The sequence below is a fragment of the Panthera onca genome, chromosome D4 (genome assembly GCF_046562875.1).
Source record: "Panthera onca isolate mPanOnc1 chromosome D4, mPanOnc1 haplotype 2, whole genome shotgun sequence".
In the NCBI taxonomy this organism is placed as follows: domain Eukaryota; kingdom Metazoa; phylum Chordata; class Mammalia; order Carnivora; family Felidae; genus Panthera; species Panthera onca.
Window position 1 is genome coordinate 1,447,449 of NC_138351.1, and position 26,537 is coordinate 1,473,985.

Here is a 26,537-nt window from a genome sequence, read left to right on the forward strand (position 1 = left end):
TCGTGAATTACGGCCTCTCTCCTTGGAAAGTTAGCACTGGTGGCAATTCCTTTGGCCCCCATCCATTGAGTGAGCGTGCTGAGCACCACTTTTCTACCAGAAGTACACAGGTGCACTCAGACCCATGAGAGTCCAGTTCTCCCAAGAAGGATCTCCCCTGTTGGCACTGATCTTGAAGGAGTTAACTTCTTTGGGCCTCAGTTTCTTTATCTCTTGGACTAGAATCTAGTTTCCACAGAGTTTTTTGGCCTCAGCACTGTTGAAATCTTGGAGTAGGGGTGTCTGGGTGGCTCAGTCGGTTAAGCATCTGACTCTTGATTTCAGCTTAGGTCATGATATCAAGGTTCACAGGATCAGGCCTTCTTGGAATTCTCTCTCTCTGCTCCTCCCCTAGTGGAGTGTGTGCCTGGGCACTCTCTCTTTCTGCCTTTCAAATAAATTTAAAAAAAAAACAGAAATCTTGGACTAGATAGTTCTTTGTGTTGCGAGCTGTCCTTTGCATTGTGGGGCATTTTGCAGCATCCCTGCCCTCTGCCCGCTAGAGTAACATCCCTCCAGCCCCACCCCCGTCAGTCATGACAACCAGTGTTGTCTCAAGACGTTGTCCCTTTGAATGACCAAGTATCTATTTCTTATGTATCACAGTACGGTAGTCCATCCTATGGTCCTTGAACGTGGATCCCCCTCCTCACAAGAACGCTAACAGTTAAAAGATGCTGAACTACTGGAATCTCTACAGTCATTGATAGCTGTTCATTCTATCCTTACATCGTATGCAGCTGTCTCCCAGGGCAAGGCCAGTCAGGTTTGCAGGCTTCTGTGTGATCTGGTCAGGTTCCAAAAGCAGGAGTGACCTCAGCAATGTCAGGCTTCACCCCTTCTGGTGTAATCGAGCTCAGACCATTTCTCTTGCTCTGAGCCTCTCTCGAGGTATCAGTGTAATATTGGATTTCCCTCATTACAGGACCCATTTATTCGTTTCCTTACTGCCTTTTCTTTTTCGCTCTTACACCCAAACTTTTGCACCTTTGGAAGGGATATTAGGTTCAGCCACTGCGCTGATCCGGATCACAAGCTTGTCCCCCTCAGTCCCCTTCTGTTCAGATAAGGTCAGGTCAAAAGGATGCAGAACTAGCAGTTTATCTTTATCACCAGGCAATAGGCTGCATTCACCCTTAGCCCTGATTTTGCAGATGGGGTGAAGCATATCCTGCCCCATCAGGCCCCTAAGAATTCTGACATAAAGGTTAAACACAGGGTTACAGTTTCTCAGTTAGGAATCATCCCTGCTTCCAGACCTTGTAGTTGCAGCCCTGGTCTCGTGATGGGGGGGATAAAGCAGAGGCGACTTGGGGAAGAAAAAACAAGCACCTTCCTCTTCAGAGGAAGCCAGCCCTTCATATTTCTGCATGGTCCCCCCCCCCCCCCCCGCCCCTGCTGATTTAGATGGCCAGTGTTTTCATTGCCCATTCCGGTTCTCTATAAAAGTAGTTCTCTAAGGAGCATCCGGGTGGCTCAGTTGGCTAAGTGTCCGGCTCTTGATTTCAGCTCAGGGTCATGATCCTAGCGTCGTGAGATCGAGCCCCACATCAAGCTCTGCACTGACAGTGTGGAGCTTGGGATTCTCTCCCTCTTGCTGTGTCCCTCCCCTGCTTATGCATGCTCTCTCTTTCAAAACAAACATTAAGAAAAAGTATTTTCCTAAGCTATTTCTCTCTGCCTGTTGTTGGACATTATCAGCTCTGCAGTGAATTTCCCGGTCTGAAGAAATGACAGTTGGCTGTGTAATATCTTCTGTTGTGGTTTTCTGTATCACTCTGAGTGTTTGCATCTACCACCAGGCCAGCAAAGTCCAGTCTAGCGTCAGTATCTCTTCCTGTCAGGACCCATTTGTATCCCCAGGGCTACCACATGAGTCAGTTCCCAGCCATGTTCAGGCCCTTCCCATCAGGGGCTCTGCCATATGGCCGCCTGTGGTCTGTGTCTCTCTTGTTGACAGGCAGGACAGTTGATATTGACATTTTGTGCCTCAGAGGGTGCAAGAGATTCTAGATTCAGCCCATCTCTGCACTGCTGCAGTACCCCTATATGCACTCATCTTGTGGGCCCAAGTGGCCATCTCTAGGGAGCACATGGAGGTAGCTGCATGTTGAATCTGCTCATCTTCCAAACCAGGGGGGCATGTCTTCTGATAGGTATCGACATGTCCAACATTAATACACTTCTAAAATTCATAATTATGGGGGCATGTCGGTGGCTCCCTTGGTCAAGCATCCAACTCTCAATTTGGGCTCAGGTCATGATCTCATGGTTCATGGAATCAAGCCTGGCGTCAGGCTCTGCACTGACAGCATGGGGCCTGCTTGGCATTCTCTCTCTCCCAATCTCTCTCTGCCCCTACCCCACATGTGCTCACTCGCTCTCTCTCTCTCTCTCTCTCTCTCTCTCTCTCAAAATGAATACCCATAATTATTTCCATAGGGCTGTGCCCTATATGGGCATTCCTTTAATAGACCAGGATTCCGTTACCCTCCTGCCTGACCATATGGTTGGATATTGGCCACTGCCCATGAGTCAGTAAAAACCCCCACACAGGGTTTCTTAACATTGTTCAGTACTTCCGTCACTGTTAGGAAGACAGCATGCCGTTCACACCGAGCTGGTCGGTTTTTATATTCTTCTGTCAGTGGTGGCCTTCCAAACAGGATGTTGTCCATTCGCTGTGGAACTGCTGTCCTGTTGTTGTGTAGAGAGCTGCTGATAGGGCTCCATCCACTTGATAGTGGGTCCAGCAGCTTCTCAGGCAGTCCCGGAGTCAGTCCTGTGGGGGTGGGAAAGAGATCTCCTGCTCCTAGAACGTCCTCCCTTGCTCCCCAGGAACTGCCACCCCCAGGAGGGGGCTTCTCCAGCATCATCCTAGACGTGGCATTTCAGGGTTCAAGACCATTTTCTGTCTTTCAGTCTTAGGGGTAGCTTCAGTTAATGACTCACAACAGCACTTCAAATGGGAATGTGCTTCAAAGGGAAATGCCCTTCAAAGGGAAACACTCTTGTGCAGAGTTCCCACAGTGAGCACCAGGCGTGCTCACCCGTTCCCGCCCAGGCCCCATCAGAGGCCGCACAGAAGGCCACTACACCGAGAATTGTTCCTTACGGTGCATTCATCCGGATGGTTGGCCAGAGAGGCTCACACAACTCTGGGAAGCCCTTAGGTTTACCCGTCTATTAAAGGCTGTCGCAAAGGATTCAAATCAACAGCCAGTGGAAGACGTGTGCAGGGTGAGGTCTGGGGAAAGCACGGAGCTTCAGGTGGGGCACTCTCCTGACATCTCCTTGTGGTCTACCCAGAGCTCTCCTGACCCTGTCCTTTTGGCTGTTTATGGAGGCTCATCACATAGTCATCACTGACTAAGTCATTGGCTGAGTCAACCTCCATAAGGTCTCTGGTGAAGGTAAGGGTTTGAGGGGGACTAAGGATCTCTGGGTCCGCCCGGCAGCAGCCCCTGCCTTTGAGCTCATTAACATAACAGAAAACACCTTAATCACTGTGTGTATTTAGGAAATCCCAGGGGTTTGGGGAGCTATGAGCCAGGAACTGCATCAAGACCCGGTAAGTATTTCTTATAAACCACAGTGTCGTACCCTGGAGGGCAGCATTGCCCCCACTGAGAATCCCGGACTTACTAGGTATCTGTCTCCAATTCCCATCTCCTCTTAAGCCTGAAGCCTAGTCATGTGGTCCAAGAAGATAAAGTATTTAGGAGACTGAGGAAGGGGAAGTTACGACTTGGTGTGAGGAGTGGTGAACATTAGACACGTATACTTGTACTCACGAGCTTAATGTTTCCAACGGGACACAAATCCCCACGTAGTGAATTCACAGCCCAAGCGTGTACAGTAATCTCCATGACACTGTGACATTTACGTGCTAGGCATAGTTACATTTATTTAGGAAATTGGAACATACAAGAAACTTTAGCTTTTTGAGCTGTTATGGTTTGATTTTGTATCCAGATGCTGTTAATATTTTATTTCCAAGATTTAGAAAAAAATGGATTTGGAATCAGGAAACCAGGGGGTTTTAGTTCTAGCCGTCCTTGGGGTCCTATGAATTCTTTGCAACAAAGTATACAGGAGAGACAAGGTTTATTCCTCCTGTTTTCCCCTTGGAGCTGGGTAAGTGTGTTACATGAGATGCACACATCTGTGCTTTAGTTTAGTTGTCCCAACCCCGGGAATAAAGGGAAAATGTGCAGGTAATGTGCAGGCACAAGCTAGACACTCCCAGCCAGTTTTATTGTGAACAAATTTATGAAATATCCTTTATTTTTATGTCTTTTCTAAAAGCTAAATGTAGGGGCGCCTGGGTGGCTCAGTCAGTTGGGCATCCAACTTCGGCTCAGGTCATGATCTGGCGGTTTGTGAGTTTGAGCCCCGCGTTGGGCTCTGTGCTGACAGCTTGGAGCCTGGAGCCTGCTTCGGATTCTGTGTCTCCCTCTCTCTGTCACTCACACTCTGTCTCTCTCTCTCTCTCTCTCTCTCTGTCAAAAATAAATAAAGCTTAAAAAAATTTTTTTTAAATAAATAAAAAATAAAAGCTAAATGTAGACTATGATTCATAACTAACCCTGGGTTCATGGAGTGATTCGGATTTATTAGTTAGTGGTCACAAATGCTCTTCAGCCTAGTAGCTAACCCATACTCCCTCCCCCCCCCCCCCCCCCCCCCGTTGTAAATATCAAATCAACTGGTTTTGTTTGTAGCTGTGATAGATAATTGTGCAATCTTGTGCTAGAGAAGTACTTACGTTATTCTTCAGTTTCTCCTAGGGAAAGCATTGGATTTTGTTTTGTTTTTTAATGAGAAATTCTTACGGTGGGTATGAGTTCCTCAGGGCCATTTTTGAGTAGCAAAAAATGGTTGTTAACCTGCCTCCTCATTGGGCCCTGCATCTGGATGACCCGTTCACACAGGCACCCCTTTGGAGGGAGGAGGCTGAGCAGAGTTGACCTCTTCTTCCAATTAGGCTGGAAGAGTGTGACCTTACTGTAGCCAGAGGAGCCAGTTGGCAGAGGGCCCAGCGAGGGGGTTGAGGGAACTCGGTTCTGCCCTGGCAGGCTGTCCAGAGATGCTGTGGACTGCTGAACTGGCAGATAGTGACCTGGAATATGTTTGTTTGGGGCATATGATTCAAGTACCCTCTTTTCTCTCCCTAAGAAAACCCTTAGCCAAATCTTTCTTGTTCACTAATCTTTTGTACAGATAGAATCAAGGAAGGAACCCCCAGAGGTGCTGGCTGCTTTCTGGGGTCTCTGAGAAAGCACCCAGGTCCGACATCAGGGGGCACACAGATGGAGCAGCCTGCTAGGCTGGCTGTGCTGAAGTACTGGTTGCTGCTTGTCTGGTACCTAGAACTGGCATGCACTTCATTAAATGCTTTGCTGTATATATCGTTTCTCTTTATGCTTTCAGTAGCCCTATGAGAACCAGCTTTCTTGTAGGAATGTGGAAAGGGAGGCTTGAGCGCCCTCTGTACCTGACTCACAGGCGCCTGGCTTGGACGACCAGGTCTGGCTTCTGCCAGAGCTTATCAAATTTCACATTCCTTGTTTGGGATTGCTAAATTGTGCAATTCTCTTCTTCACAAAGGCTGCTGTCTGAGGATTTTTAAGAAATCAACTTAGAAAAAAATCAGTTTAGGAGGATATAAACAGAAGCTCCAGAATTCTGAAAACTGGAATGTTTTATTTCGTTTTGTTTTTAAGCAGTGCAAGAGGTGAAGGAAGTAACTGCCACATACTTATATTCATCTCACCTCAGGAGCTTGTTCCTCCCACTGCGGCCATAAGTTCCTGCTCGCACATCACAGTCCCACCTCTTCTTGAAATTTGAGCTACTTCTCCAAGTCCTGGCCAGAAATAGTTGGGACATCTGTGCTCACATCATCTTTATTTGTTACTGCCACGTTAGCATTTTCTTTCTTCCTTCCTTGTGTTGGAATGAGTTGATCTTTCTTTGTTATATTTTTTAACAGCTTTATTGAGGCAATTCACATCCCATACAGTTCACCCTTTTAAAATCTGTGATTCAGTAATTTTTAGTATCTTTAGACTTGTACAACCATCACCACAGTCAATTTTAGAACATTTTCATCACCCCAGAAACATACCCTCTGCTCATTAACAGTTACTCCCCACTTTCCCACTCTTGCCCTCGCCCCAGCCCCAGGCACTCTGTGGTCTTTCTGTGTCTATAGATTTGCCCCTCTGGATACTTCATACAAATGGGATCAGGCAGTATACAGTCTTATGTGACTGAGTTTTCACTTAGCATGGCATTTTCGTGGTTCATATATGTCACAGCATGATGTATCAGTACTTCTTCTCTTGGCTGAATGATATTCCACCGTATGGATGGACCACATTTTATTTATCCATTCATCATCTGATGGACATTTGGGTGCTTTCCACTTTTTCACTATTAATGGATAGTGCTGCTACCAACATTTGTTTCCAAATGTTTCTGTGTTCTGTGCGAACATATGTGTTCATTTCTCTTGAATCTATATCTTGGAGTGGAATTGCTACATAAGTGAGTCTAATTTTTTGAAGAATGGCCAGACTGCTTCCCTGAGCAGCCGTACCATTCGACATCGCCACCAGCAGTGTGGGAAAGGCTACTTTCCCTGCCTCCTTGCTAATACCATCTGCTATTTGTTTGTCTTTTTGATTCTAGCCATCCCAGGGAATGTGAAAGGGTCTCTCATTGTAGTTTTCATTTTCATTTCCTCGATGGCTTCTCATCAAATTTTAAATTGTTTTAGGTTAGAAATATTTATATCATTTTTATCTCCTGAAACACCCATAGTACTTTCCAATATTCGCTCATAATAAACATTTAAATTTATGAGCCTATTTTTTAAAGTTTCAATAAAGGGGGAGGTGGTCCCTAAATTTTTTTTTTTTTTTTTACCTCTGTTGAAAGTGTGCTTTGTCCATATTGTTAGCATTTTGCTCTGTTACCCTCATACATGTATCTTGTGGTGTCACAGATGCACATGTGCTTTCTGTCTTGTGCCTTCATTGCAAACTCTATGAACCAAATGACCTCATGAATGTTCTTTGGACTGTTGTTTGTGTTCATTCTGAATTGTTGAGCTTGTCCTTAGGGACAGGTGGGTGTTCTGTTTCTGCTAAATGCTGATAACCTACCCAAAGAAATAAAGAGCATTAGGGGCTTCATTTTACACTTTATCTCCAAGACTCACCACTTGAAAACTCCTAAAATAGTTTTGTCTGATGCTTGCCTGTTGTCCATATTGTTACCGTTTATTCTTTGGGGTCCCTGCATAGGTAGCTCCCTTCTGTATTTATTCTTCATCTGAGGAACTCTGTGAAATGTTAGCCTGGTAAATCGAGAAAGGTCATCACAGAAGCTCCATCATCTTCATTATAAGGCATACTTAAGATACTTCAAAATAAAAGAATATATAATAGATGCTTCTAAGGTTTTAAAGAAGACATCAAACCTGTCCAAATTTTAAAGGAACTCTATTCAAATTTAGCGCTAATTAAGTAAATGTTGGCTGATACACATATATATCTCTAATATATCATGCTAGGAAGATGTGTTTTAATAATGCTGGCATATTGTTGTGTGCTAAATTAACCTTTTGAGCAAAGCAGTTATTTATTAGCAATTCTTTATGTAACTACAACACAAAAAGACTTTCTGTAGTGAGTTTACTATAAAACCATTTATCTTGGGGCACCTGGGTGGTTCATTGGATTCAGTGTCCGACTTCGGCTCAGGTCATGATCTTGCAGTTCGTGGGTTCGAGCCCCACATCGGTCTCTGTGCTGACAGCTCAGAGCCTGGAGTCTGCTTCAGATTCTGTGTCTCCCTCTCTCTCTGCCCCTCCCCCACTCATTCTCTCCCTCTCTCTCGCTCTCTCTCTCCCTCTCTCACTCTGACTCTGTCTCTCTCTCAAAAATAATAAACGTTAAAAAAAAAATTGATCCCAGTTAAAATGGAAGACATTGTTTTGGACAGTTGCTGAAATCTGCTAAAATATGGACTGTGATGAGATAATTTGGTGGTTTTTAGTTATCCAAATGCAGATTTCGTTGCCTTGGTGCTCTGAGAGAAAACAAAGACCAGTTGATTCCATGAAACTACATGTCTTAGATCCTTAGTAGAATGGCTTCTTTTGAAAACCAAAAGTATCCTCTGTTGCTCTAAATGGTAGGGCCAAAGAGATGGATATCGTGGTGGTAAGATTTCACACACAAGTGTGAAGGTTTTTCTGGAGGCCAGGTTGAAGAAACCAACTGACTCCTAAAGGAATGACTGCCCGTTACATGAATGTCACTTGGGGAGTCTCAACACTGTCCTCCTAGTGATTCAAAGCAGAGGGCCTGTAGTTCTCAGCTTCTAATGCTATTGTTTTCATCACTCTTAGAACAGTTACTTTTACTTGAGATGGCATACTTTGTTCTCAGCTTGATAATACTGTTATGTTGAAAGTTAAGGGTTTTTTTTACATTTTATTTTATGTATTTTGAGGAGAGAGATTGTGTGCGCAAGCACTGGAAGGGGAGAGAGAGAGAGAGAGAGAGAGAGAGAGAGAGAGAATGAATATCAATCCCAAGCAGGCTCCAGGCTGTCAGTGCAGAGCCCGATGCAGGCAGGGCTCAGTGTCAGGAACCATGAGATCATGACCTGAGCCAAAATCAAGAGTTGGACGCTCAACCTACTGAGCCACCCTGGCACCCCTCAAGTTGAGTTTTTATTCCCACTTGTCATTCTGATTTATATTTCTGAAGACTTGTATCATTTTAAGTAGGTTTGAACCTTACGTAATGATGCAGATGTTCCCAAGAACTTAAATTCGGTCTGATCTTATACTAATACGTGATTCTAGGTATTACTGTAAGCTGTCCATGTTTAGTTAAGTTTATATTGAATAATGTATAAAATCATAAATGTATACTTATAGTTTCTTGTCATTCTTAACTTCCATAATAGTGAGGGTCAATGTTTTCTTCTGTTTCTTCTTGTTCTGGACCTTCTTGTTGATCATCACGTTCTTCACTGTCTTCATCACCTTGAAATCTCCTGAAAACTTGGGTCTTCAGCTGTATTGTTTGACCATCAGTGCTTCTTTGCTCACCATAATAAATAGTGTGTAGAAGAGGGAAGCAGAGGGAAATGTATGAGCTTATTGGCTCTTTTAGTTTATTTTGGTCCATACGAATGTATGTTAAATGGTGGTAATGTAGTGGATCAATGGATGGACACATCACTGTAACATTGATATCTGAAAAATACAAATTAAAAATTAATCTTGCTGCATTACATCTAGAATCCTACATTGGATTTTGTTAAAATATGAGATATAGTTTTATTACTTAAAATACTTATAGGTGGGATTGTGTTTAATTAGTTTTTATAGTAATCAAATAATAAAGAAAATGAAATGACAAATGAATTCTATATTATCAAAACCAATGATGGCTTTAAGAGTATACTTATCTTAATGAGCACAGAATAATGTATAGAATTGTTGTACAACTGAAACTAATATAGCACTGTATATTGACTATACCGTAATTTAAATTTTTAAGAAAATGATGGCTTCGTTGGCTATTTAATTATTTAACAAACATTTAAGTGATAGTTATTAATAGAAAGAATCTCAGAGGCGCCTGGGTGGCTCAGTTGGTTGGGCATCTGACTTCGGCTCAAGTCATGATCTCACAGTTCATGAGTTTGAGCCTCGCGTTGGGCTCTGTGCTGACAGCTCAGAGCCTGGAGCCTGCTTCTGTCTCTGTGTCTCCCTCTCTCTCTGCCCCCGCCCTGCTTGTGCTCTGTCTCTCTGCCTTTCAAAAATAAATAAACGTTAAAAAAATTTTTTTTTAATTAAAAAAAAAAACAAAAAAAAAAACAACAACCTCAAAAAGAAAAAAGTGAAAATCACCTGGAGTCCCACTACTCAGGATACTCCCATTTTTTCATGTACTCTACAGTACTACTTCTCAATGCTTCAAGTGATGAAATTTAATATAAAAGAGTATAAACTTTATAGCACACCTTTCTGAGGCCACCTTCTGCCATTTCCCTAGCTACTTCAAATCAACCATTTTCAGCAATGTGTAAAGCATAGAGTTTTTGAAGATTTGTTCTTTAAAAGGTCAGAATACTATTGTTTGTCTTTAAAAAATAATGAAATTTTACATACTTTCAATTTCGTTATTTTCTAGGTATAGGTGTTGTAAATTCCTTGGAATATAGAATGCTTGTTTCAGTTTGTTGTGTCCAACATTGAGCTCTATAAGGTTGGAAAGATTAAAAATATTATATGGGATGTCTTGTAGTTTGTTGTGTGACATTCGTAGAGCATTAAGTTTTGGAAGTTCACTGAAGTAATTTTCTGGTATGGAAGAAATTGAGTTATTTTCTAAAGACAGGTACATAAGTGAAGAAGGCAGACCAGGAGGCATGGATTCTAATCTGTTATTACATAAGTTGAGCTGCATTAATTTTTTCATTTTAGCAAGTATGTTTTCTTGTAACATGGAATCTTCAAGATGATTATAACAGAGATCAAGCATTGTCAAGTTTACTAGCCCGTCCATGGCATTTGTCTGCAATCTGGAGATCTCATTGTAGCCAAGAAGAAGTCTTTCCAAAGACTTGGGAAGAGGAAATGGAAATTCTTCTAAGTTGTTATGCTGTAGATGAAGTTGTAGTAGATTTGACAACTTAGCAAACACACCATAATCAATCTTTTGAGATGTAATCTTGTTGTGGCTGAGATTGATTTCTTTAAGATAAGTTGCATTGATGAATGAATCTGCAGTCACAGCCTCAATTTCGTTGAACTGAAGATAGACTTGCTGTATGTGAGCTGGGACACGCGGGATAGTCTTGAGTTTGCGATTGTCACAGTACATTGATGATGGAAAGTTGGGTGGGCAGAAGCATTCAGTGGCACAGCCTAACATGTACCGATGAAAAGGAACTTGATAGTCCTCATTCTGATGAAATTGAAATTCTGGTTGGTAGACATCATCTGGCTCTTGATCATAATCTTCATCCCATTGATAATTTTCATATTGGCAGTATACTTTGACTCCAAAAAAGCAGAAAAGGACACATGCTGGACTTAAAAAGCCCATGTTCTTTTTTTTTTTTTTTTGTCCTATTACAAGGAGAAAGGAAATATATTGTGGGAAAAGTGACTAAAATTTAGAATAATTCTTATATAAATTGACAGTTACATAAAATGCATAATATCTGTATCTGTACTGAAATAAAAGAATATCCAGAATGAACAGGCAATGCTGAAACCAAAATTAATGTTTAGGTACAGTAAGGTAGTATCAAAAAAGTGATGGGGCACCTGGGTGGCTTAGTCCGTTAAGCATCCTACTCTTGATTTTGGCCCAGATCATGCATGATCTCACTATGATGAGATCAAGTCCCACGTAGGGTGGAGTGTGGAGCCTGCTTGGAATTCTCTCTCTATACCTCCCCCGCTCATTCTCTCTCTCTCTCTTTTTCTCTCAAAATGAATACACCTTAAAAAAAAAAAAAAGGTCACACTTTGCATTGTATCAGACTACATAACCATCTTTTAAGAGAATCCAAGTTTGTCTTGCTTGCTGTAGATTTACAATAATAACATGATCTCTCTCAACCCCACAGCTGGGTACCCCTCCACTAAAAATGCTGGGTGTTCCGTATCCATTTGGTCCCTTCAGTGGTGGTCACTGCCTATGAGAGGAGAGACTCTATGTCTTACTTAATATTAACCAACACTTTCCCACTTCTCTTTTCTGTTTCCTGATGCTCTTTTCTGCCCTTAGAAGAATATGAAACATTCCACTTTATGTAAGAGCTTGAGATATTAAAAATAGCTATCATGTTTCCTCTTAGTGTTTTCTGTCCAAACCTAACCGTGATTTCAAATTTTCCTCCACGAAACCATTTCCAGGACCCAATTATTTTGCCTTTGACTCTACTTGAATAATTGCTTCGAATCCTAAACACAACATTTACAGTCTGCAATGTTTTAGCCTCTAATAGGTTATTCTATACACGTTTCTCTCTTTCCACTAATGTTTTTATGTTAAGTTCTAGATAAACAGTATTGACAACAAGCTGGTCTCCCAGGAGTTGAGGTGTGGTGGAGAATCAGAGATGGGCAGTACAGGGAGTAGGAGGGTATGTGGAGTAAGATTTAAAGGAGGGAGCTCTCAGCTCGAGAAACCCTGTTAACTTCAAGTTGTGGCAAGTGGTGGATGGCATACTGGACAAGGAACCTGAAGACCGTTATTTCAGGCTGTCACTTGTGATGGTCACGTAACATAGCTGCCTCTTGCCTCATCAATAAAATGAGAATTGTAATTGCTTGTCTGCTTATATCAACTGGTTGTTACAGTCACATGAGGAATGTGTGTAAAAGTGCTTTGCAAATTAGAAAGTGATCCAGATGGAATAAATTTGTTATTTAGGTAAAGGTTAAAGCAAAACAAAAACAAAAACCTCTCTCTTTTGTTCTGAGGCTATTTTTCTGTACCATTCTTTTTTTTTTTTTTTTTTTTTTTTTTAATTTTTTTTTTCAACGTTTTGTATTTATTTTTGGGACAGAGAGAGACAGAGCATGAACGGGGGAGGGGCAGAGAGAGAGGGAGACACAGAATCGGAAACAGGCTCCAGGCTCTGAGCCATCAGCCCAGAGCCTGACACGGGGCTCGAACTCACGGACCGCGAGATCGTGACCTGGCTGAAGTCGGACGCTTAACCGACTGCGCCACCCAGGCGCCCCTCTGTACCATTCTTATTCAGGGTTTCATGAGAATTAATGTCAAAAGGTTACTGTGTGTCATGATATGACTTATCTCTGATTCCCCCAGAACAGTACTAGCCATTTTTCATCATTGGGATAATTGAAAAAGTCGTTTCTTAAATCATGGTCTCTAACAGACCCTATTTGAGAAAGTCTCTCCCAGACCCTAGCATCTAGTTTCTTGTTTATTTTCCTGTCAGAAACTAAAAATGTGTAGAATGTAATCATGTGTTTATGTGGACTTGAAGGCGTTAGTTAAGTAGAGTTAGGGACCCTTGATCTTTTGTTCCCCTCAGTGGTATTTCCTGCCGTGCACCCACACGCCGTGGGCCTTGTCACTTCCGGTGTGCAGCTCCTTTACACCGGACTTGTCTTCATAATTCACTCACGTGTTGATTCCAACTGCAGTAATTCCACAGTTTCAGTGGCACCTAAATACATGGATCCCACCGTGTTCTCCCTGCCCTTCGCTCATGCCTTCCAGTGTGCTCAGGTCCTCTTAGCAGCCTGGACCCACAGCACTGTTGCCCCCGTCTGCAAATGCCCTAGGCCCTCTGGCCCTTTCATCCTCATCCTCGTCCCGGGAACTCCAACCCTGGTGCCTTCAGTTATCCATCTACCCACAGCCTGACTCACGCAGCAGAGTCCGTGGAGGGAAAACAGACCACGCCGGCTGGTCTCACTTTAAGTTCAAGGGCACTCGATGCTGCTCAATGACATCTCCTTCTAGACAAGCCTCTAAAGCCTCCCTCATTCCCCACTGGTTTTGGATGATGACCTTGCTGTTGCTGCCTTTTTTTTTTTTTTTTAAACTAAGAAGATAGGATGAAACAATTGTTTATTCATGTATAGTTTGTTATCCCTACCTACACAGTATGCCAAAATAGCAATGGTTTGATCTTTTTTTTTAAAATGTTTATTTATTTATTTATTTTGAGAGGGAGAGAGAGAGAGCACCTATGCATGGGAGGGCCAAAGAGAGAGGGAATCCCAAGCAGGCTCTGTGCTGTCAGTATGGAGACCAATGCAGGGCTCAAACCCACAAACTCTGAGATCATGACCTGAGCTGAAATCAAGAGATGCTCAACCCACTGAGCCACCCAGGCGCCCCAGTGGTTTGATCTTTTAAAACAATCTGTGATTTTGAAAGTCAGTTTTCTTTTACAAATCTAAATAGACTCCATGCATTGTTGCTTTTTATCCATGGGATTCATGGAAGATGAGGCATTTGAACTGAAGTCTGAAGGAATATTAAGGTTCCCATAGAGGAAAGCAGGGAGAAAGATTTCCAGATAGAAGAGATGAGCAAAATATGTAAACAACACAGAGTAGGGCATCTGGGAAATAGTGGCTAGCTGTTGAAGGAGCAATATAAGACTGTTGCAGCCAGTCTGGACCAGAATTTAGAGGGCCTGAATTCTGAGCTGTGGAATCTGCACTCAGGGAATGAGCACCTAATTTAATTTATTCATGTAGTCAAGCCTGGTTCTCACACTGAGGTGGGAAAGAGTCCTGGGGGGAGTGTGGTCTCATCCCAGAGGGCAGTCACATGGTGCTGGGAAGCCTGGGAGCGCCCTGTAGCCTGCCGCCGTTAGTACCTGTGCTAGATGTGTGTGAACACGGTTAGTAATCCACATTACAAATATGAGTAGTTAGTTAGTTAGTTAGCTTGGTTGAGTTAACTTCAGTTAATGGTCGTCTGGAATTAACGTCTGGGGGTGAGGCATTGTGCTTGGTGGGGGAAACACACGGAAAGAGCAAAGAGCTTATGGGGAGACACAACACAGCGAACCTATTCTCAGAGGGCAATAAGGCTCACAGTAGAGACCGCACTGGCCATGGGCACAGCAGCTTAACCCTGCTTGGGACAGACAAGGAAGTCTTGGTAGCATCATTTGGTCAAATGTTGGGAGTTTAGCAAGAATGGGTATAGAGCATCCTATACATTTTACTCACTAGTTGATAATATTTTACGTGTTAAATTTGTATATTTTATTGTACTCATTATAGTCGACCATATTAACTTTTTAAAGTCCGTGTCATACTTCACTTCAGTCTCACTGCACTAGGGGTTTTGCTGTTAGGTTGCTGTGTCTCACAAGGTAGAAGCCAAGGGACAGAGATGTGCAGGTGGGGGGCAGGGGTTGGAAGCTGACTATTTCACAGATAAACTTTGAAGTGAGCATTGCTCATCAGAGCTCTGAAGTTCATCCTTGTATTAAGAACATTAGCAAGAAACAAAACAAAACAAAAAACATTAGCAATAATCAATTAGTAACCTTACATTTGAGAATTAAAGTCATGGCTGTATTCACCAATTATGAGAAATCATTGGGGAGAAAGGAAACCTGGATGATACTTTTGATCCTGCACTTAACTGCATACCTTCGATTTCAAATCAAGACCTTATGATGGGGGTGTCTTTGAAAATAAAGGGTTCTTTCGTGTTGCCAGATTTTGGTCTTGGCCACCTGTGAAGACAGGCTTTCCCTAAGGACAGGTTGCCTTCTTGGTCATCCCCTGAGGACCTTGGCTGTGTAGCCAAGTGTAGCCTGGTCCCACTTCCTTTTGACCAAGTCCAGTTTTTTGGTCTGAGATCAATCCTGTCTCCATGCATAGGCCCCATATTTTCTGTTCATCTTAATCTTCAGCTTCATCCCTGGTTAGTTTGCCTGTTAAAATTGCCTCTACTTCTTTTTATCCAAATTTTCCACTCAACTGATCTCTTCCCAGCCATTTGCTAACCATGTTTTTATTACTTCTGCCTTTTCATGTGGTACGGTTTATGCCTTGTTCCCTATGGGGCAGCTCATAGCAAACCAGCACATTCACTGTCAGTTCTCCCATTTCCTGACCTAACTTCTGGCAGAATCTAGTTCCATGCACAGGTGTATAAGCGCTGAAAGGTTTGTTGAATGGAGGATTGGATTAGTAAATTGCAGATTACATCTTGTTAGCGATGCTGGTCCCTACTAATGCTGGTTATTTCTAGGTGCTATTTTGCCACAGTGTTTTCTTTAAATGGACACAGTCAGAGAGAACATGGCTCTTCTCTCCGAGTGGCGTCTCCATCACAGCATGCTATTCCCATTACATAGAGTAGTAGAAAAATAACAGATGTGAACGGGAAACTTTAAAGCAAAGGAAAGCATATGTTAACCGTTTTTTTTTTAAATATCCACTAACGCGAATTTTTTGTATTATGGCTACAAATGTTTCTATGTTGTAACATTTCTCGTAATTGGGAAAAAGCACTTGTGTTTTCATAAGAAATTTTTAATTAAAATGAGATCAAACTTTGCTCTGGAAAGTGTAAAGTAATTGGAAAGGCTCACTGCATTTTATCATTTTAAAGACTCAATTACGTCATTGGTATGCCATACAAACTAGGGTCTAAGAAACCAAAGTGTTAGTATATGACTCAGATTTCTTTCCGAAGCAGTTTTAAATTTAACTCTATAAAAGTGAAGCAGTATACATCCCTGTTAACACCCAAGGCCTAAGGAAGTGAGAGTCTTTTGCTATTAGAAATATGAACATTTCAAAATTTTTTTAGCCAGAATACATTTAAATCTTAATTAACTGAAACCCAAAAAACTATTTCCTTTATGCTAGATAGAGCACTCACATCTTCCCTTTCAGGCAGAGACAAATGAAAGCAAAACCATGTTACTGTCAAGGATCTGGTCAACAGAGAAATTTTAAGAAAATGTCTTGGAAATTTGTACACATATCCTTCTTCCCTGTCACCCTGCTCGGGTGTATGGCTCACAGACATTTGCTAGTTTCTGTCATTTAAAGTTGAGAGAGGAGGAGAGAAAATTATTCCATTAACCTGAGAAATCTTTCATTCTGAATAACAAACAAGAAAATCTAAACAAAGATTATTTATTGGGTAAATATTAAGTTAGAAAATTAAAATCACTGTATCACTTCTTTCTCTGAATATTTGTGCTAATCAGAGTTTTAATGTAGCTTTTCTCAGATACTGTGCTTTCATGATGGCTGCCGGCTATTTTAATGTTAAACAAATCAAATCTACTTAAAAAAATTTTAACAGTAGGAATACTTTCTTAAAAAATTGAAAATTATTTTATCGTCATACCTGTTGAGTTTGCTTTAGTTTTCAGGGGTTGATGAATTTGCAAATCCTGTAAATTGAATCAGATATTCCTAAATTCTTTAACTGAGTCTCTTAAAAATCCACAGTGACTGTGTGTCCAGACAGGGCTGTCCTTGAATTACTGTAGCAATTTAAGCAAATATAATCTGCTTGGAAAACACTTGGCTTGAATTAAAATTATGTATTTCTTTTCATTATCCAAAACTTTGTGGATTCAAATTGAGATGCTTGTGCTGTGGGTCAGATTTATGTGGCTTACTTCCCCCTCTTTTCCCCTTAATTTTGGTTTGAGGTGTGGCAAGAATTTCCTCTAATATGAAAGGCAAACAGAACTAAATGAAACAGCATGTACTGATTACTGTTTTTATTTTCATTTTCATGCCAAGGAATTCTCCAAATTAAGGTCCCCTGTGACATGGAGCTCAGCTTCTCAGCAGTTTAAGGTGGAACTCAGAGCTGTCTTGAAGTGGCGCTTGTCTGAACCGTTATGTTCACACTGCTGCTTCCCTTTATGAAGACAGGGAACCAAGATTAGGAGCATAAACATTCCTCTATAGAGTAATGTCTAGTTATCTTTTTAAATGAAGGAGTTTGTCATTAGTGACAGATTAAAGATAGGACTTTTCTACACAGAGAATTTTATCTTCTTTCCTGTTTGCTATCCCCATTCTCACCTTCCTGCCCTGGAATGCCTGCCGATAACCTTTGAAACAAAAATTAATCTGGCGACAGAATTTAGTGTCTTATACTCAGAAGGTAGAACTCTGATTTGCCTGTTTACAGTAGCACAAAAAATAATTTTACAGTATCGACTGAGATGGAAATAGAAGCTTCTGTTGACCAACTACTGTTGCTTTTATTTTGTAGATGTAGAAGATCTCATTTCAGTGAGTTGTCTGTCCTGAAGAGTAGTGGTAGAGTAGCAGTTAACTGCTTAAATGCTACATTTTTATACTAGTGTTTTCATATTTTCAGCAGAGAGTTAACTTGTATTTCTTGGCAGTGAACTTGGAGCTCATTGTTTGGAAGGCTCTTTAAAGTTCGTACAAAGTAATAAGGTAAAATGAATCCTGGAATTTGTTTTTGTGTCCTCAAGTAGTGTTTACCATTAGATTTTTACAAAGAAATCAGCAGATTTATTTTCTTGTACTTCAGGTTTTTTTAAAGCATGCTGTGTTTCAAGTGATGCTTGGCAGTATTGTAAAAATCTCATCTATTATTTGAGACACTGGTATGTAAGACATGGCAGACCGTATCTGGGCCAAGATTTCATCTTGTTACTGATCTTGTCCATATGTTTCCTATTAGTCTTTGTTCTTAAGGCTTCCACAGTAAGGAAGAGAGAGCAAATCTGTGTAATTTTTCCAAAAGTCATTTTATGTACCCTCACAGTTCTTTTGGAAGATAAACTTTAAATTGAAAATTTAATTGTTCTATAATTCTTCGTTTAACACACTGTGATTTGAATTTCTGAGTAATTGTGTTGTTCATGTTCCTAACAAATGTGAAAAGAATGTGTATCAGTCAGTAGCTAGAGCACAGAAAATCACACGTGTCTAGGAGATTTGAAAGAGGTGGACGGTGTCCAGGAGGCATGGGTTGGGGGCAGGGGGATCCGGGGAGTGCTGGCTCAGTCAGGCCTTAGAGGACAAAGCAGAAGCTGTAAGTGATGGTCATAGTTCACGGTTTCAGGCTGGTGGTTATAATTGCAGCCGTTTGGAGAGAGAAGTCCACTGAATCGATGAAAAGTCTAAGTTATAATCTATGATTTTAATTTAATTGAGTAGATATAGTATCTTCATAGCTGAATAGTGCTGGCAGAGAAAGGTCAGACTGACACCTGCTGAATTGTGGTAATTAAGGACTGTTTTCATTACATTCATTCAGCTAATACTTATTGAGCACATGCTTTGTTCAAGGCAGTTTTAAGTGTTAGGTACTCAGCAGCAAGTCCCTGTTGTCAGGAAAAGGAAGATAGAAAATAGATGAAGTGGTACCAAGTGCAGTAGAGGAGAATAAAGCAAGATGGGGGATTAAACAGGAATGACACGGGCACAGGCCAGCAGTTCTGACGCTCCCGTGCACACCTGTGTGGCTGATGGGGGAGCCAGATGTCCCACCTGCTGGACGGAAGTTACAGACACGCAAGGGGAGGCAGTGGGAACGACACACGCAGTGAGGGGCCAGGGCGGAGACCTCAGCATGAGCTCACGTTCGGGCTGCTCACACACAGCGGGCGCCGGGCAGACATGTTTCTAGACGTGTGTGTGCGCGCGGGCCGGGGTGCAACACCTGTCTCCTGGCTCTGTCGGCCGGGAGCGCGGAGAAGCAGTGAGTGTCCAACAGCAGCAAACAGCCAGATCTTGGCCTCAAACACCATTCTCCAGTAAAAGAAACCAGGCTCCTTGAAGAAATGACTGATTGCAGGACTGGGACACGGAGCATTCACGATGAGCTGGGAGCACCTATAGCGGCAGGAAGCAAGAGGTACAGGAAATCTCTGTACCTTCTCAGTTTTGGTGTGAACTTAAAATTGCTCCAAAAAGTAAAAGTCTGTTAATAAAAGTTTTAAGAAAGGCAGCTACTATTTTAGATAGTTTTGCAAAGACCTGAATATAGTGAAGGAGCAGGCCAAGTTGGTATCAGAATGGAGAAGACAGTATGGCCGGGGATGAGTGATCTGGGCAGGGAGGGTATCCTCAGAGAGGCAGCCAGGACCAGCATCTAGGTCTGACACGCTTGGAAGCCTCAGCCTCACAGCATCCCACGTCAGATCAGTTTGGGAGGCACATATGACCCTTCGCCGATGAACTGCCTCCATCAGAGCGACCATTCAGGGAGCCCTTCAGTAGTCTGAACGCTAGACGTCACACGTGCCCGGCAGACAGAGTCCATCTTTGTGCATCTGCCCACGCTTACTGGCTTCCATTCTTTTCCCATAAATGGTGGCCCCATGCCAACTGCACCCACTGTCTGATGGAAGCCAGAAGTCTGGGAGTTCTCTAAATAGTGCATCCCAGAGTGTGGCGCAAGAGCCATCCGTGTCTGAATTTGCAGGGGCTGCTGATTTAAAGTTCAGGTGGCAGCATCTCTGTGCCTTGGACCTGCAGAGTCAGAAGCTCTAGACGCAGCCCCAGGAACTTACACTGTTAGCATGTGTTGCGGGTGCCATGAAAACTTGAGAACCGCCGGCCTCACTGTCAGATTGGGTCTGCTACTTGAGCCCTTTGTGGTCTAGCACAGGAGTATCTTTTTGTTGTGTCTGTGTCTCTTGGTCTTCCTGCCGCCATCTTTTTTCCAGTGACCAGCAACTCTCCCTGAGATGTTGCAGTAGTGCCTTGACTTGTCTCCCTGTGTTCACACATCTCCCTCTCTAACCCATCTTTCAATTTATTCTATATAAAAGTAAATCTAACTGTACATTGCTTCTGCTTAGAATCCTCCAGTGTTGCCTCATATTTTAAAATAAATTCCAAAGATAGGGGCACCTGGCTGGCTCAGTTAGTAGAACATGTGAACATGTTTGGTATAAAACCGAGGAGGGGGGGAGGAGAAATTAAAAAATATATATAAATAAGTAAAAATACATTCCAAACATGACCTTCTCGTTTAAAGAATTCTGACACCTACCTCTTGCCCATTCTTGGACCGGGTGACTTGTCTTTCTGGCCTCCAGCTGCCTGCTCCTTCCTCTTCCTTCAGACACCAGCTGGGTACCCTAACAATTCAACTCATTTCTGACACTGTCTCTACAGAGTTGGCATCACATCCCACAGGTTAAGGGCTCACTCCCCCAAGACTGTCCCCACCTTGGATGCCAGGCACAGCACAGCGAGTAGGTTTGCAGCTTACCCACCACCTCTGTGCCGCTGGGCTGCAGGTTCCCACAGCCCCTCTTCAGGTTTTATAATTTGCTGTAATGGCTCACAGAACTCAAATGCTTATATTTATTGAATTATTATTTAATAAAGCATATGGTAAAGGCTGCAGGCATAAAGCCAGATGAAGGGATACGTAATGTGAGGTCTGGGGAGGCCCTAAGTCTAGGAGCTTCTGTCCCCTTGGAATTGAGGTATACTCTGCTCTCAGTTCTTGGATATGCCCACCAGCCAAAGATCCCTCTGAACCCTGTACTTGAAGGGTTTTTCTGGAGGCTTCTGCATGTAGGTGTGATGGATGGTTAACCCAATCTTGAGCCCCTCTTCTTCCTCAGAGGATGGGGGATGGGGCTGAAAGTTCCAAGCTTCTAATCATGGCAGGTCTTTCTTATGACCATCAGCCATCAAGGAACCTACCCAGAGTCACCTCCTTAGAACAAAAGATACCATTACCACCCAGGAAATTCCAAGGACTTAGGAGCTGTATGTCAGGAACTGGGGGCCGACACCAAATACATATTTCTATGTTACAAGGTATACCATGAAAACTCCCTGCAGCTTCTATTCCCAACCCCCTGCTTCCCGTCCCAGTAGCCACTGCTAAGGACCGATACATTGTAGGATTCCAGGGACACTGTCACGGCCCTTGAGACCTTCAGTAGAATAGTGTGGTTATTTTCTTGTGAATCTTTCTAGACTTATTTTATGCACCTAGAAGCAAATATATATATATATTTAAAAATTATTATTTTTAGAAAGAATTCTTGCATGAAATTTTTGATTTTTTTAAAATTTTTTTAATGTTTTTATTTATTTTTGAGACAGAGAGAGACAGAGCATGAGCATGGGAGGGGCAGAGAGAGAGAGGGAGACAGAATCTGAAGCAGGTTCCAGGCTCCGAGCTGTCAGCACAGAGCCCGATGTGGGGCTCGAACTCATGGACTGTGAGATAATGACCTGAGCCGAAGTCAGACGCTCAACTCACTGAGCCACCCAGGCACCCCCAAATTTTTGATGTTTTTAATCTTTTCCTAATACAAGCACTGATGCAATTAACAACTTTTTATACATCATTGCATGTGTGTGCAGCTACACTCGAGGGATAAATCTGCAGACGGGGGCACGCTCTCCACGGAGAGCATCAAGGGCACGTGTCGAATCCCCCTTGCTGTGCTTGCTTGATCAGGGTGATCTGGTGGGTGAAAGTGGTGCCGTGCTTGGAGCATCCACTTTTCTTACTGTGAGTCTGTTGGAATATCTCTGACATTTTACATCTGTGTCTGCGGCTTTTTCTGGAGCAGTCTGTGTCTTTTTACTTTTTTTTCTATTGTGTTGTAGGTCTTTTTCTGATTAAGTTTTGGGATTTCTTTATAAGGGAAGTTAGGCCTATGTGCTGTGACTTAAAACTGTTATTTTCCAGTTTGTCATTTGTCCTTTGACTCTGCTCGTGACCGTTTTGCCACAAAGACTTGACGTTGTTGAGTTTCTTCGTTCCTACTTAAGGCTCTATGGCTTTTTGTGTCAGAGTCAGAACCACCTTCCGCACTTCCCCATTATCAGAAAAATTCTCCCACGGTTTCTTCTAGGACCGCTATGGTTTCTTTCATTGTTTTTCGTTTTTGCAGTTAAACCTCTGATTTGTTAGAACTTATAGTTCCTTGGTTTCTTTCATTGTTTTTCGTTTTTGCACTTAAACCTCTGATTTGTTAGAACTTATAGTTCCTTGGTTTCTTTCATTGTTTTTCGTTTTTGCACTTAAACCTCTGATTTGTTAGAATTTATAGTTCCTTGGTTTCTTTCATTGTTTTTCGTTTTTGCACTTAAACCTCTGATTTGTTAGAATTTATAGTTCCTTGGTTTCTTTCATTGTTTTTCGTTTTTGCACTTAAACCTCTGATTTGTTAGAATTTATAGTTCCTTGGTTTCTTTCATTGTTTTTCGTTTTTGCACTTAAACCTCTGATTTGTTAGAATTTATAGTTCCTTGGTTTCTTTCATTGTTTTTCGTTTTTGCACTTAAACCTCTGATTTGTTAGAATTTATAGTTCCTTGGTTTCTTTCATTGTTTTTCGTTTTTGCACTTAAACCTCTGATTTGTTAGAATTTATAGTTCCTTGGTTTCTTTCATTGTTTTTCGTTTTTGCACTTAAACCTCTGATTTGTTAAAATTTATAGTTCCTGTACGGTGTCATCCACCTGAATGTTTAGCGGACGCTCTCCCCATGTCCCAGTGGTGTCCCTTGAACAACCGCTTTCCCCTGTTCAATGTGAAAGGCCGCTGTTCCCACAGCAGAATGAGTTTTTCCTGGACATTCCACCCTTTCCTCTTGAACTGTCTGCCAGCTATATGGTTATTTTATAAAACCATCCTTAACGTGGCCCCTGGTGTTGATTTATCTGATACCTTACATTCTACTGTAATCAGTACTTCTTAATTGATTTTTTAAATTAAAGATGTTACTTTGAGATAATTGCAGACACTTACACATTGTAAGAAATAACACAGAGAGATCTTATGTGTGCTATAGCCTATTTCCCCTAATGATAACATAGTTATCAAAACTTGCAAAACTGTATAGTATGTTAGTTACCACAACCAGGATATTGAGGGTGCGGCCATCAAATAAAGGATGTTACCCTTTTATAGCCACAGAAATGTCTTGTTTGTCTCCCTCCCTTCCCTAGCTCCTGACAGGTAATCTATTCTGTTGTTCCAATTTTGTTATTTTAAGAATATTATATAGGGGTGCCTGGGTGGCTCAGTCGGTTAAGCGTCCGACTTCAGCTCAGGTAACGATTTCGCTGTCCGTGAGTTCGAGCCCCACCTGGAGCCTGCTTCCGATTCTGTGTCTCCCTCTCTCTCTCTGGCCCTCCCCCGTTCATGCTCTGTCTCTCTCTGTCTCAAAAATAAATAAACGTTGAAAAAAATATTTTTTAAATAAAAAAAGAATATTATATAAATGGAATAATATAATACATAACCTTTTGGAATTGACAGTTTACTCAGCATCAGTCTGAAGATTCATACACGTTGTTGATCAGGTTGTATATCAATTTATTCTGTTTCGTTACTACTGTTCCTTAAAAAGGATGTATTTATGAGTGGTTTAACTGTTCATCTGCTGAAGACTGTGGGTTGCTCTGGTCTGGGGCTATTGCTAATAAACATACTGTAAACACTCCTATACAGATATTTATGTGAACATCCGTCTCCATCTCTCTGGGGTAGATGCTGAGGACTGTAACTGCTAGGTCACATGGTAAGCCCATGCTTAGTTTTAAAACATCTTATGAACTGTTTGCCGTTTTAAATTCCCACTGGCCAAGTATGAGAGATCCACTGTCTGTACATCCTCAGCGTTTGGTGTTACCTTGAAATCAGATAGAACGAGTCTTCCCTTTCTTCCAGAATTATTGTGCCTATTCTGGTTCCTTTGCCTTTCCACATAAGTTTTAGAGTAACATCATCTCTATCTACAAAAAATCTTGGTGGAATTTTGGTAGGAATTACAATAAAAATGTATAGCAAATTTTGCCTGTTTCTTTAAAGGTATATTTTATTTATTTATTTTTTTAAAGTTTATTTATTTTGAGAGAGAGAGAGAGAAAGCATGAATGGGGGAGGGCCAGAGAGAGAGAAGAAAGCAAGAATCCCAAGCAGGCTCCACACCACCAGCACGGAGCCTGATGCGGGCTTGAATCCACAGACCGTGAGATTATGACCTGAGCCTAAATTGGATGCATAACTGACTGAGCCACCCAGGCGCCCCTAAAGGTTTTATTTTTAATTAATCTCAGAGCCCAATATGGGGCTTGAATTTACAACCCTGAGATCAAGAGTCACATGCTCTACTGACTGAGCCAGCCAGGCGCCCCTTGCCTGTTTTAATTAGGTTGTTTGTCTTATTATGAGTGAAGGGTTCTTTACATATTCTGAATACAAGTCCTTTTATCAGATATATGGCTTACAATCTTTTTTCTTCCAGTCCATGGCACAAGTTTTTCATTTTCTTAATAGCGTCTTTTGGTACACATACATTAATTTTGTAAAGCCCAAATTATTTTTTTTTTCTTTTATAGTTTTTTCATGCCTTTTGGTGTCAAATCTAAGAATTAATTGCCTAACTGGTTAAAGATTTCTTCCTATCTTCTTACAGAAGTTTGTAGTTTTATCTCTTAAATTTGGGGCTATGATCTGAGTTAGGTGTTTGTTGTTTTTTTTTAATGTTTACTTATTTTGAGAGAGAGAAACAGAGCGTGAGCAAGGGAGGGGCAGAGAGAGGGGGAGACGCAGAATCCGAAGCAGGCTCCAGGCTCTGAGCTGTCAGTACAGAGCCCGATGCGGGGCTCAAACTCACAAGCTGTGAGATCGTGACCTGAGCCAAAGTTGGATGCTCAACTGACTGAGCCACACAGGTGCCCTTTATTTTGAGTTTTTTTTTTTTTTTCAACGTTTTTTTTAAATTTATTTTTGGGACAGAGAGAGACAGAGCATGAACGGGGGAGGGGCAGAGAGAGAGGGAGACACAGAATCGGAAACAGGCTCCAGGCTCCGAGCCATCAGCCCAGAGCCTGACGCGGGGCTCGAACTCACGGACCGCGAGATCGTGACCTGGCTGAAGTCGGACGCTTAACCGACTGCGCCACCCAGGCGCCCCTTGAGTTAGTTTTTGAATGCATTGTGAGGTTAGGGTCTAATTAGTTCACTTTTTTTTTTTGCATGTGAATTTGCACGTGAATATTCCAACTCTTCCAGGACAATATGTTGAAAAGATGATTATTTCCCCATTGAATTACCTTGATATCTTCACCAAAAATCAGTTAACCATGAATGTACAGGTTTGTTTCTAGATTCTCAGTTCTGTTCTATTGTAGCCTTACTGGTTACAACAGCTTTAAATTACATTTTGCCATTAGGTAGTATACATCCTCCAACTTTGTTCTTTTTCTAAATTGTTTTCATTGTTGCATGCTTTTTTGTGTTTCTCTGTGATTTGGGGAACTGGTGTGTGTGCATGCGTGTGCTGTCATAAGGTAACATGATGGTTGAGTGCTTGGTATTTGAACATTGCATTTAAATGCTTAGTTTATTGTTGCCATATGGTATGGGCTCAGTAAATGCTAGCTACTGTTCTTCTCTTGTAAGATTTAAAAAAATTTTTTTAAATGTTTATTTATTTTTGAGAGAGAGAGAGAGAGAGAGGCAGAGTGCGAGCAGGGGAGGGGCAGAGAGGGAGACACAGAATCCAAAGCAGGGTCCAGGCTCTGAGCTGTCAGCACAGAGCCCGATGTGGGCCTCGAACCCACAAACCTTTGAAATCATGACCTAAGCTGAAGTTGGATGCTTAACTGACTGAGCCACCCAGGTGCCCCTTGCTTGCAAGATTGTATAGTCTTGTGAGGATACTTAGATATTCTATAAGTATATAAAGCATAATTCTGCTTGTCCATTTTTCAGATATTCCATTCCTTTGTTTTCCTAATTCCTATTAGGAAATTAGGAATTTCCTATTTTTTATTAGACCATGTGTGACTGCTTCTAGGTAGATGCCCTTGTTCACCTTTTTTTTAAAGATTTATTTTGAAGTGATCTGTACCCAATGTGGGCTTCAACTTATAACCCCCAAGACCAAGAGTCACATGCTCTAACAACTGAGCCAGCCGGGTGCCCCCATCATGTGTTT

The 26,537-nt window shown here is 41.9% G+C and overlaps 2 protein-coding genes across 3 annotated transcripts in view; one reads left to right on the forward strand and one right to left on the reverse strand.

Annotated features, from left to right (window-relative positions):
• The window catches only part of CENPP (centromere protein P), a 228,469-nt gene that overhangs the window by 82,096 nt on the left and 119,836 nt on the right, over positions 1 to 26,537 (forward strand). The gene's annotated exons all lie outside the window — the stretch shown is intronic.
• OMD (osteomodulin) lies at positions 5,726 to 17,236 on the reverse strand. Its single transcript, XM_060610302.3, has 3 exons — positions 16,959 to 17,236; positions 10,241 to 11,203; positions 5,726 to 9,319 (listed from the first exon to the last, which is right to left on the reverse strand). Exons 2-3 carry the CDS (start codon positions 11,178 to 11,180, stop codon positions 9,012 to 9,014), a joined length of 1,248 nt encoding a protein of 415 aa, XP_060466285.1. The 5' UTR covers positions 11,181 to 11,203; positions 16,959 to 17,236; the 3' UTR covers positions 5,726 to 9,011.